The 13,077-nt window shown below is 42.2% G+C and overlaps 1 protein-coding gene across 1 annotated transcript in view; it reads left to right on the top strand.

Moving 5' to 3' along the window:
• Nucleotides 1-12,802, top strand: part of RNASEH2B (ribonuclease H2 subunit B) — a 51,434-nt gene extending 38,632 nt beyond the window's left edge. Inside the window, exons 9-11 of the mRNA XM_082244382.1 lie at nucleotides 1,070-1,112; nucleotides 1,409-1,483; nucleotides 12,495-12,802. Coding sequence (XP_082100508.1) covers nucleotides 1,070-1,112; nucleotides 1,409-1,483; nucleotides 12,495-12,602 — 226 coding nt within the window. The 3' untranslated portion in view covers nucleotides 12,603-12,802. The remainder of the gene's footprint in view (nucleotides 1-1,069; nucleotides 1,113-1,408; nucleotides 1,484-12,494) is intronic.
• The last annotated feature ends 275 nt before the right edge of the window (nucleotides 12,803-13,077 follow it).

The following is a 13,077-nucleotide window of genomic DNA, read 5'->3' as shown; positions in this document are numbered from 1 at the left end:
GCTGAGCGGGGAGGGAGGAGAGCTCACTGTGTTGAGGGAGGACTGAGGAAGGAGAAGCGCTGTATATGTGTGTCTGACTCTGACGGACCACCGCCGCGCCTGGATGTTGTGACGTCAGCTGCGGGCGGTGCGTCTGTACAGGGGCTGCGCTGAGATAGGTACAGTGACAGTCCAGAGAACGAGTCCACAGTCAGTAACCGGCCACCTTTTTTAGTTTGACTTGTTTGAAAGTAACTATTTTTTTTTTCAAAAATAGTTTTTTCTGCCTTGTGCAGCCAGCCCCCGCGTAACTACACACACCCTGGGCCTGCCCTTGGCTCCAGTCCAGCCAGCTCCTAGTCCACAGGAACAGAACTCCAGTCCCCAGTAACGTATCGTTTGAAACGTTTTTTTTTTTTTTTTTATTAAACTCGACCTTTTTTTGGTTTGAAACGTTTTTTTTTTTTTTTTTATTAAACTCGACCTTTTTTTGGTTTGAAACGTTTTTTTTTTTTTTTTTTTAACTCGAGTTTTTTTGTACATTACTAGCCACCGAACTCCCCACCGCCGCGCCTGGATGTGACGTCAGCTGCGGGGCGGGCGGTGCGTCTGTACAGGCCGGGGCTGCGGCGCGCTGTGATAGGTACAGACAGTCTCCCCGGCCTGGATGTGACGTCAGCTGCGGGGCGGGCGGTGCGTCTGTACAGGCCGGGGCTGCGGCGCGCTGTGATCATCACAGCGCGCCGCAGCCCCGGCCTGTACAGACGCACCGCCCACCCCGCAGCTGACATCACATCCAGGCGCGGCGTGGGGAGTTCGGTGGCTAGTATTGTACAAAAAACTCGAGTTTAACAAAAAAAAACGTTTCAAACCATTCTAGTCCTGTAGAGCTGCATAATGAAATGTTTGTTGTTTTGAGAACCATTAGAAATAGCTAGTGTAACTTGCTTTCCTTTTTCCAGTAGAAATTGCATAATTTCACATGTACTGAAGGAAAAAAATTGTCTTGGTTTGAGGAAAGCATTGTGACTTGTTCTAAAAGATAACATGTCAGCTTAAATATTTGACAATTCTTTATTTTACCATACAGCCTCCCGGATATCTCCGGTCCAACTCCAGAACCTCCTGCAAAGGTAAATGATGTAGAAATGTTTGTGCATTGCAGTGGGGGTGCTATGTAGTTTCAAAAAAATCAAACTAACACCTTTCCTCTTTCCTATTTAATGTGAAATGTGAGGCACTAAAATTCTACTATCGCGCTCTTAGAAACACACATTGTGGGGCTTTAATGGGTCAGCACTGGTTGAGGGTTTTTTGTTTTTGCATGTAATTTTGAATTGAAGGTTACTTTACACTGTAATTAGTAGGAAGTTTTCATAAAATGGTAACCTGGCCGTAAATTGAGAACTTCCTCAATCTAAATTTACAGAAAAGGAAAATGTCTGAGAAACCCGTGGAAGCAGATGAGGACTACACAAAATTTAATTCCAGTTCAACAAAAAAGGTGGGCATTTTAATCTTCCTAGTTCATGTCATTTTTTTTTTTTTTTTTCTTTTATTTTTTGACGCCGTGTGTAGGGTATTAATACTTTACATGTATGATGCATACATAATCATAGCTCTGCCTAATAGAGGACCAGTTTAATATTTATTGCATAGAAGGCCCTACTTCAAGGCTGACGTGATGTTTATCTGCAGACCATTTCGTGGTAACCTTACCTTTTTGTGTGCGTGATTGCATTTTAGAGATTTGTCACTGAGTGCCGGTTCACATTCTTGCGGCTGCGGCGATCGCATGTAATATCAGAGCACACTGCTCCTTCATTACATGCGATCGGCTGTGCGGTGCGGATACAGCCATACACTTTGTATGGCTAAATTCGCACTGCACCTGCAGCAAAGACGCACAGGACAGTTTTTTTCAGCCACATCAGAATCGGATCGCACAGTGGTTCACACTTGTGCGATCCGATCCTGTGCGAACTGTAAAGATCGCACTGCGATATGCGATCAAACTGGGGGTGTCGTTAACATTTCCTTGACACCCCCAGCGTATCGCATATGGCAGTGTGAACTGCCAGGGGTGCGTTTGCGATGCGGGAACAGGCTGCGAATTCGCAGCCTTCCCGCATTGCATAAGTGTGACCCGACACTTAGAATATCTTTTTTCTTTATCCATTTGCTGCAAGCTACCTTTTGGTTAATGGCTTATATTTGAAGTTCCTTTTTTCCATAAACTCATTTGGCTTGACTCTGTGATTCAGCTCTCCTTCTTTCTACATATGCTCTGCCTCCAGACCCCCATGCTTCTATGCACTTTAACATCTATGTGATTGCATGTTATTATAAACCATGGCAGCTTAAGTACTTTGAGCTTGATGAGTTGTATAACAATCAATATACCAGTTCTCATTGATAGCTGAACATCTGTTTTACAATCTAAGGGTGACCACAGAAAAAAGGATGGTGACACTGGGCAGAAATCCAAGCACTCTATGATATGATCTCCTGGCACAGAAATGCAGGTTCTTAGCCAAGTTCCCTGAGAACAGAGAGGTGGTATAGGCCTATTCCCAGCATGTATATTTAAGGGGGTAGCAGTTAGGAAAGGTCCCACCAAAACCTCAGCCCTGGTCTAGAGCAGCCAACAGTCATCTGCTTAAGTCGATGGATGTGAGCTTGCCATCAAAAGGTCTTGTGGATGGTATTTAATGTGAGTGGGCACCAGCAGACTTGCCAGCTTGTATTTTTTTGGTTATAGGAGAGGGGGGGCATTTCTGGTTGTTGAGTCCACCCCACTGTCATTAGTTGGTACTGAGCATATCTGTTGGGATTCATGCTTCCAATTTGTAAGCATAAATTGTCAGCCTAAATGTGTTTATCAGAATTTGCATATGTGTGGGAAATTCTTATGGCCAAGTTAGGCTGAGAAATGATCTATTGGAAAAAAAAAATTCCCAAAATGAACTTGTATCGGGGAGGAATAAGGTATTTTGAGCCCTCCTTTCTACACACACTCACTCTGTAAAGTAAAAATGCTTTCAGAGATATCTTTTTTGATTTTATCAATTTACAAAATGCAAAGTGAGCGAACAGATTTAAAATCTAAATGAAATCCATATTTGGTGTACTTTCCCTTTTTGGCTTCAAAACTGCATCAGTTCTTCTATCTACACTTGCACACAGTATTTGAAAGTACTTGGCAAATATGGTAGGTTGTTCCAAACATCTTGGAGAACTAACCACAGGTCTCCCCAGACAGACTCTATGTGATCAAGGCTCTGTGGGGGCCAAACCATGACTTCCAGGACACCTTGTTCTTCTTTATGCTGAAGATGGTTCTTAATGGCGTTGGCTCTATGTTTGGGGTCATTGTCCTGCTGTAGAAAAAACTTGGTGCCAATCACCTGCCTCCCTGATGGTATTCATGATGGATGGGTATCTGCCTGTATTTCTCAGCATTAAAGACGCGATAGATCTGGTAACCCTGAGGACCGTAAGTGCCACCAAGGAAACTTAATGCAGCAGATGAAAGACACATCATGCTTACTTCCCTTCGACATTGCTGATGGCACTGCTGGACATCTTCCACAGAACGGCGGAAACCATTGGGACCCAGGTACACCCATCTACTGTGGTCTTCATGGAAGAATTGAGGCCAAAAAGCCATACCTTTTTGACGTGGAAACAAGGCTAAGCGACTGCACTATACCTGAAAACATAGGAACTCTGATGCAGAAGTATGGCAGCAGGTGCTCTGGACAGATGAGTAAACATTTTAAAAATGTTGCTGTAGCAGGAGGCAGTTTGTTCACTGAAGGGCAGTACAGTAATGTGTGTGCAGGCAACAGTAAAGCATGATGGAGGTTCCTTTCAAGTTTGGGGCTGCATTTCTGCAAATAGAGTTGGTGATTTGGTCAGCATCAATGGTGCCCTCAATGCTAGGAAATACAGGCAGATACTTATCGATCATGCCATACCATCAGGGAGGTGTGTGATTGGGCCCAAATGTATTTTGGAGAAGGACAATGTCCCCAAACATAGACAATGTCAATAAGAACTATCTAAAGTGTAAATAAGGAGACCTGGAAGCGATGGTTTGGCCCCTACAGAGCCCTGATCTTATCGAGTCTGTCTGGGATTACATGAAGAGACAGAAGGATTTGAGGCAGCCTATATCCACTGAAGATCTGTGATTAGTTCTCCAAGATGTTTGGAACAATCTACCTATGTACCTAGAAGAATTGTGTGTGTAAGTGTACCTAGAAGAATTGTGTGTGTAAGTGTACCTAGAAGAATTGTGTGTGTAAGTGTACCTAGAAGAATTGATGCTGGTTTGAAGGCAAAGGGTGGTAACGCCAAATCAGGTAAGCATGCAGGTAAGTTTTAACGTGTTTATTCACACTATGAATCATCACACAGGAACCGCATGGCATTCCTGTACAGCTCACATGTTTTGGTTTCATTTAGTGCTGTGCGATTTGAACACATTTATTTTGAATGGCTCAAATTTTACTGCATCCGTGCCAAAGCCGTGCATGCAGACATTTTGGAAATGCACTGCATCGGGATCGCACGGTCATTTTGTAAGATGCAATCCTGTGCAGGCAAACGCACTGCATTCGCAACCTGTGTTTGGGTTGTCATTAAGATTGCACTGGCAACAGCTGCAAATTGCAAGGGCAGTGCTATTTGAATGCAAAGATCCTCAGTCTTCCCGCATTGCATTCTAGGGTGAACAGAGGCTTAGGGGTTGATATACAAAAGGCAAACATGCTGTGCACTTTGCAAAGTGCAGTTGCTTCAGAGCTTATAAATGTAGTAAAGCAGTGATCATCAACTCCGGTCCTCAGGGCCCACTAACAGGCCAGATTTTAGGTATTACCTTGGGGAGATGCAGACTAGAATACTGCAATCATTGAGCAGCAAATTATATCACCTGTTATGTATTTCAGTTATCTTGCAAACCTGGCCTGTTAGTGTGCCCTGAGGACCAGGGTTGAGGACCAGGGCAGTAAAGCATCACTTTGCAGAGAATAACCAATCACGTGCAAGGAAAAAAAAAAAACAGCATTTCTGCTTGCACATGATTGGATGATGGAAGTCAGCTGAGCTTCTGCTCATTTACTAAGCTCTGGAGCAACTGCTCTTGCAGACTGCAACTACACTTTGCAAAGTGCACAGTCTGTATGCCTTTAGTAAATTAACCCCTTAGTATAACTTTTAATTTACACCATTTGTTTAAGACTCCCCAAAACTTTTGCACAGTACTGTATGTGTGTGTATATATAATATAGTGCTCAGCATAAATGAGTACACCCTTTTTGAAAAGTAAGATTTTAATCAATATCTCAAACACAAGAACAATTTCCAAAAATTTGAAAAAACTAAGTTCTATAGAACATTTGTTTAGCTCCAATACATGAAAGTAAGGTTAACTATAAAATCTTCAGTTTTACTCAAATTAGTCGATGCAAAAATGAATACACCCCACAACAACTGCTACATCTAGTATTTTGTATGACCTCCATGATTTGTAAGGACAGCACCAAGTCTTCTAGGCATGATCAAGTTGGCAACATATTGCAACATCTTTTTCCATCCTTCAAGAATTACCTCTTTTAGAGCCTGGATGCTGGATGGAGCGTGATGCTTGACTTGTCTCTCTTCAGAATTCCCCATAGGTGTACGATTGGGTTCAGATCAGGAGACATACTTGGCCACTGAATTACTTTCACCCTGTTCTTCAGAAATGCCTTAGATGTGTGTGTTGGATCATTGTCATGATGGAAAATGGCATGGAGTGATGGTAACATCTTCTCCCATCAGTTCCAAAAACATTTATCTTGGTCTCATGACTTCAGAGTACAGAGTCCCAGTAGTCTTCCTTTTTAGGCATGGGCCTTGGCAAATTCTAGGCTGGCTTTTTTGTGCATGGGCCTTAGGAGAGGCTTCCTTTTTGGATGACACCCATGCATTCCTCTGCAGTTTACACCCTATTGTGTTGCGGAAAGCAATCCCCCCAGTTTGGTTTTCTACTTCTTTAGCTAACTACAGTGAACTTACATGGCGATCATCAGAAGACGCTCCTATTGAGGTGGTAACTTCCGTGGACGGCCTGGACAAAGTTCCATCTTTGTTACATTTTTGGATCACTTTTGCTACAATATTCTGATTGATAACTAAAGCTTTGCTGATCTTCTTGTAGCCTTCACCTTTCTTTTATAAGGAAATAATTTTATTTCTCTGGCCTTGTGACCTTTTTCTTCCATGTGGTGCCAGTGCTGACTTCATGAAATTGAAGGGGGGCCGCTTTCTCAGGGGGCAGATTCGTTTTGATGGACTATGCTTGCTCAGTCCTGCTCTCCTCTATGGGGAGATCGGATTCAAATGAACAGCCTGTCTGTTTTCATCGAGTCCCATCCGATTCAACCCGCTGGATGGATGGCGAACGTATCGCCATCCCTCTGTTTTCAGCGGATCTTGTCGGATTGGATGCCAGGCAGGTCCACTGACATCCACCTCCGCACAAAGAACAGGTGGCCCCATTGGGTCCCCCTGAAAAAACGAACAGACGGACCTGATAGGACCGATCGTGTGAAAGGGGCCTAAAATTTAGCTTTGTTCCAAGACTTTCATTGGGGTATAATCATTTTTGCAACATGGTCTTCAATGAACTTGTTAGGAAAAATACTTTGTGTGTGCAGATTACCAAATCTTAGTTGCAACTCAATTGCCTGCATTTGTGAGAGTATTTTGAAGTATAGTGTCCCAAAGAAAATGTTAATTATGAAATGAAAAAAATTAAAGGTAAGGCTTTCTTGGAAATCTGTTGGGGTGTACTCATTTATGCTGTGTATGTATGTATGTATGTATCTATATACATATATATATATATATATATATATATATATGTGTGTATATAGATACATACATACATACATACATACACAGCATAAATGAGTACACCCCAACAGATTTCCAAGAAAGCCTTACCTTTAATTTTTTTCATTTCATAATTAACATTTTCTTTGGGACACTATACTTCAAAATACTCTCACAAATGCAGGCAATTGAGTTGCAACTAAGATTTGGTAATTCTGCACACACAAAGTATTTTTCCTAACAACAAAAACTGAGGGGTGTACTCACTTTTGTGAGATACTAATATAAATATATATATATATATATATATATATATATTAGTATCTCACAAAAGTGAGTACACCCCTCAGTTTTTGTAAATATTTTATTCTATCTTTTCATGGGACAACACTGAGGAAATGACACTTTGATACAATGTAAAGTAGTGAGTGTACAGCTTGTATAACAGTGTAAATTTGCTGTCCCCTCAAAATAACTCAACACACAGCCATTATGTCTAAACCACTTGCAACAAAAGTGAGTACACCCCTAAGTGAAAATGTCCAAATTGGGCCCAGTTAGCCATATTTCCTCCCTTGTCATGTGACTCGTTGGTGTTACAAGGTCTTAGGTGTGAATGGGGAGCAGGTGTGTCAAATTTGGTGTTATCGCTCTCACTCTCTTACTGGTCACTGGAAGTTCAACATGGCACCTCATGGCAAATAACTCTCTTAGGATCTGAAAAAAAGAATTGTTGCTTTACATAAAGATGGCCTACGTTATAAGAAGATTGCCAAGAGCCTGAAACTGAGCTGCAGCACGGTGGCCAAGGCCATACAACGGTTTAACAGGACAGGTTCCACTCAGAACAGGCCTTGCCATGGTCGACCAAAGGAGTTGAGTGCACATGCTCAGTGTCATATCCAGAGGTTGTCTTTGGGAAATGGAGGTATGAGTGCTGCCAGCATTGCTGCAGAGGTTGAAGGGGTTGGGGGTCAGCCTGTCAGTGCTCAGACCATACACCCCACACTGCATCAGATTGGTCTAAATGGCTGTCATCCCAGAAGGAAGCCTCTTCTAAAGATGCACAAGAAAGCCAGCAAACCGTTTGCTAAAGACAAGCAGACTAAGGACACGGATTACTGGAACCATGTCCTGTGGTCTGATGAGACCAAGATAAACTTATTTGGTTCAGATGGTGTCAAGCATATGTGGCGGCAACCAGGTGAAGAGTTCAAAGACAAGTGTGTCTTGCCTACAGTCAAGCATGGTGGTGGGAGTGTCCTGGTCTGGGGCTGCATGAGTGCTGCCGGCACTGGAGAGCTACAGTTCATTGAGGGAACCATGAATGCCAACATGTACTGTGACATACTGAAGCAGAGCATGATCCCCCTCCCTTCGGAGACTGTGCCGCAGGGCAGTATTCCAACGACTCCAAATCCAAACAATCCTTCCAAGACGACCACTGCCTTGCTAAAGAAGCTGAGGGTAAAGGTGATGGACTGGCCAAGCATGTCTCTAGATCTAAACCCCATCGAGCATCTGTGGGGCATCCTCAAATGGAAGGTGGAGGAGCGCAAGGTCTCTAACATCCACCAGTTCTGTGATGTCGTCATGGAGGAGTAGAAGAGGACTCCAGTGGCAACCTGTGAAGCTCTGGTGAACTCCATGCCCAAGATGGTTAAGGCAGTGCTGGAAAATAATAGTAGCCACACAAAATATTGACACTTTGGGCCCAAATTTTATAAAAATGTGAGGGGTGCACTCACTTTTGTGAGATATATATATACACACACTATACACATACAGTATCTCACAAAAGTGAGTGCACCCCTCACATTTTTGTAAATATTTTATTATATGTTTTCATGTGACAACACTGAAGAAATGACACTTTGCTACAATGTAAAGTAGTGAATGTACAGCTTGTATAACAGTGCAAATTTGCTGTCCTCTCAAAATAACACACCCATTAACCACTTGCTGACCGCCCCACGCAGATTTACTGTGGCAGGGCAGCTCGGCTGCACATAATCACGTAAATCTACGTGATTATGTGCACGTGGATTTGTGCCGCGCTCCCACTGTGATTAGACACAGCGGGAACCTGACCGCAGAAGTAGAACACAAATTGGCCTAAAATGATAAAAAAAAAGTGATTTTTTTTTTTTTTTTTTTTTTTTTTTAATTGGGATTGTTTTACAACAGAAAGTAAAAAATATTGTTTTTTTTTTTTTTTTCAAAATTGTTGCTCTTTTTTTGTTTATAGTGCAAAATCAAAAAAATGCAGAAGTGATCAAAAGATCATCTCTATTTGTAGGAAAAAAAGGACATCAATTGTATTTGGGTATGGCGTTGCACGACCGCGCACTTTTCAGTTAAAGCAATGCAGTGCCGAATCGCAAAAAATGGCCTGGTCATTAAGGGGGTAAAGCCTTCCGAAGCTAAAGTGGTTAATGTCGAATTTACGTGATTATGCGCAGCCGAGCTGCTCTGCCGCAGTAAATCTGCGTGGGGCGGTCGGCAAGTGGTTAATGGGTGTGTTGTTATTTTGACGGGACAGCAAATTTGCACTGTTATACAAGCTACTTTACATTGTAGCAAAGTGTCATTTCTTCAGGCTCGGTTCACATATATGCGATGCGGGTAGGCTGCGAATTCGCAGCCTTTTCCCGCATCGCACACGCACCCCCGGCAGTTCACACTGCCATATGCGATACGCTGGGGGTGTCAATGTAATCTTAACGACACCCCCAGTTTGATCGCATATCGCAGTGCGATCGTGCAGTTCGCACAGGATGGGATCGCACAAGTGTGAACCGCTGTGCGATCCGATCCTGATGCGGCTGCAAAAATGCCTCCTGTGCGTGTTTGCACCGGGTGCGATGCGAATTTAGCCATACAAACTGTATGGCTAAACTCGCACCGCACAGCTGATCGCATGTAATGTCGGAGCAGTGCGCTCCGACATTACATGCGAACCCGGCACACGCAGAAGTGTGAACCGGGTCTTAGTGTTGTCACATGAAAGATATAATAAAATATTTACTAAATATATAATAAAATATTTACAAAAATGTGAGGGGTGGTACTCACTTTTGTGAGATACTGTATTTGTATAGTGTGTTTATAATGTGTGTGTATATCTCACAAAAGTGAGTGCACCCCTCACATTTTTGTAAACTTTGGGCCCAAAGTGTCAATATTTTGTGTGGCCACCATTATTTTCCAGCACTACCTTAACCGTCTTGGGCATGACAACATCACAGAGCTGGTGGATGTTAGAGACCTTGCACTCTTCCACCTTCGGTTTGATGATGCCCCAAAGATGCTCAATAGGGTTTAGGTCTGGAGACATGCTTGGCCATTCCATCACCTTTACCCTCATCTTCAAGGCAGTGGTCGTCTTGGAGATGTTTTGGGGTTGTTATCATGTTGGAATAAAATATTTGAGAATAAATCGGCGCTCCTTTCCCATCTGAGTGGACTGCAAAAAAACGTGGTTGGTATAATAAACATTATAATGTAAAAAGGGATCTCATGGTGTAGTATATTAAATACCGATTTATTTAATATACTACACCATGAGATCCCTTTTTATTGTCCCTGGGATGAGCAAGATCTTTAGGAGAATTATCTTAAAGAGATGGGTTACATCACTACACCACTGGCAGTGTGTTCTAAGGGAAGAGAGAAGTTCCCCATTGGCCCCAGTAAAGTCCTACATGTGGAGGAGGATCTGGCCCCATTCCAATCTGTGAAGGAAAACCTGTTTTTTTTTTCTCTCTGATCCAGTTATATTTATCACAAAACGCTCATATGAGTGTATTTGGAGGTGAGCGGCCATTGCACTTATTTAAGGATTAAGCTCACTCGGGTGACACGCTGTCCCAACGGACAACAGTGGAGAATCACAAGAGTCCTTATTTGAATGAGAAGAGTCACAATATTTTGAAGCACATTACTGTGTTGCACTATTTTGCACATGGACATATTTTCTTTGTGATTTATTATTTATATTGCACTTGAGCACTTTATTGCTTTTGCACCATCTACATTATACTACATTTTGGCTTATTTGCACATTTTTTTGGCATCTGTTTTGGTACAGTTATTGTCAGTATTTTATCTATTTGGCACATCCACACATTTTTTCCTCACCCAGATTCATCTATTTTAACCCCCGTTTTTGGGGAACTTGATTTTACATTCTAATGTTTATTATACCAATCACGTTTTTGCAGTCCACTCAGATAGGAAAGGAGATCCGATTTATCCTCTAATATTTTATCTTATTAGTGGTGACCCTAAAATTTGCAGCCTCTTTCTATTTATTCCATTATCTTATCGCATTGTGTGATTCCCTTATTTTGTTATCTTAAATTGTTTTTTATGTCAATCACATATATTCCATTGGTAGTGCATTCACCCGAATCTCTTGTATCATGTTGGAATACTGCCCTGCGGCCCGGTCTCCAAAGGGAGGGTAATCATGTTCTGCTTCAGTATGTCACTGAATGTTGGCATTCATGGTTCCCTGAAGGACTTGTAGCTTCCCAGTGCCGGCAGCACTCATACAGCCACAGACCATGACACTCCCACCACCATGCTTGACTGTAGGCAAGACGAACTTGTCTTTGTACTCCTCATCTGGTTGCCGCCACACACACTTGACACCATCTGAACCAAGTAAGTTTATCTTGGTCTCATCAGACCTCAGGACATGGTTCCAGTAATCCATTTGCTTAGTCTGCTTGTCTTCAGCAAACTGCGGGCTTTCTTGTTCATCATCTTTAGAAGAGGCTTCCTTCTGGGACAACAGCCATGCAGACCAATTTGATGCAGTGTGCGGCGTATGGTCTGGGCACTGACAGGCTGACCCCAACACCTTCACCCTCTGCAGCAATGCTGGCAGCACTCGTACATCTATTTCCCAAAGACAATCTCTGGATGTGACACTGAGCATGTGCACTCAACTTCTTTGGTCGACCATTACGAGGCCTGTTAAACTGCTGTATAGTTTTGGCCACCGTGCTGCAGCTCAGTTTCAGGGTCTTGGCAATCTTCTTATAGCCTAGGCCATCTTTATGTAGAGCAACAATTCTTTTTTTCAGATCCTCAGTTCTTTGCCATGAGGTGCCATGTTGACCTTCCAGTGACCAGCATGAGAGAGTGAGAGCGATAACACAAAATGTAACGCACCTGCTCCCCATTCACACCGGAGACCTTGTAACACTAACGAATCGCATGACACCGGGGAGGGAAAATGGCTAATTGGGCTCAATTTGGACATTTTGTCTTAGGGGTGTACTCACTTTTGTTGTGAGTGGTTTAGACATTAATGGCTGTGAGTTGAGTTATTTTGAGGGGACAGCAAATTTACACTGATATACAAGCTGTATACTCACTACTTTACATTGCAGCAAAGTGTCATTTCTTCAGTGTTGTCACATGAAATTATATAATAAAATATTTACAAAAACATGAGGGGTGTACTCACTTTTGTGAGATACTATATGCGTGTGTATGTTATTTTATTTATATATATATAATGTAATATAATTATTTATTTGTTTATTTTTTTTTATCCTATTCATGCCTAGCGTATAAAATGTATGCAAAGTTAATCAATATTTTTCTCCTTGTTATAGGTCAATAGCAAGATGACTGCAGCCCAAAAATCCCTGGCTAAAGTGGACAAAACTGGGATGAAAAGCATATCTTCTTTTTTTAGTCCAAAGGGAAAGAGCACAAAATAGAAATGCGGGAAGGGATGAAGCTGTATATGAAAGAAAAGATGTTTTATTTAAATAAAAACTGTTATTTTTGAATTCTCTGGCAGTTTGTTTTGAAACAGAGCATGTATTTTATATGCTGTAATAATAGAATTTGTAGTAAATAACTTTTTCAGTGAACACATTTGGACTTTATTTTTGGGTAAACCATGCTCATTCAGCTTCAGCAATCACTGAAAGAGGAAATTAAGCATAAAGCGGTATTAACCTGATTAAACAATTATATTCTATTGCAGGGGTAGACAACAAAGAGTTGGAGATCTACCTGAACAACCTAGGAGAAGTCAAGATCACCAGGCACAGTGTCGCCTCCTTACACCTGATTTAAACCTCCAACTGCGACATTACCATGACACAATCACATGCATCGCACGGAAATCATTGGTTTGAATCAGGTGGTGAGGAAGCAACAAATCACCTCCTCACCACCAGTCAAACA

The sequence above is a fragment of the Pelophylax lessonae genome, assembly GCF_965119305.1.
Source record: "Pelophylax lessonae genome assembly, chromosome: 2".
In the NCBI taxonomy this organism is placed as follows: Eukaryota; Metazoa; Chordata; class Amphibia; order Anura; family Ranidae; genus Pelophylax; species Pelophylax lessonae.
This window is presented reverse-complemented; position numbering and strand designations above follow the sequence as displayed.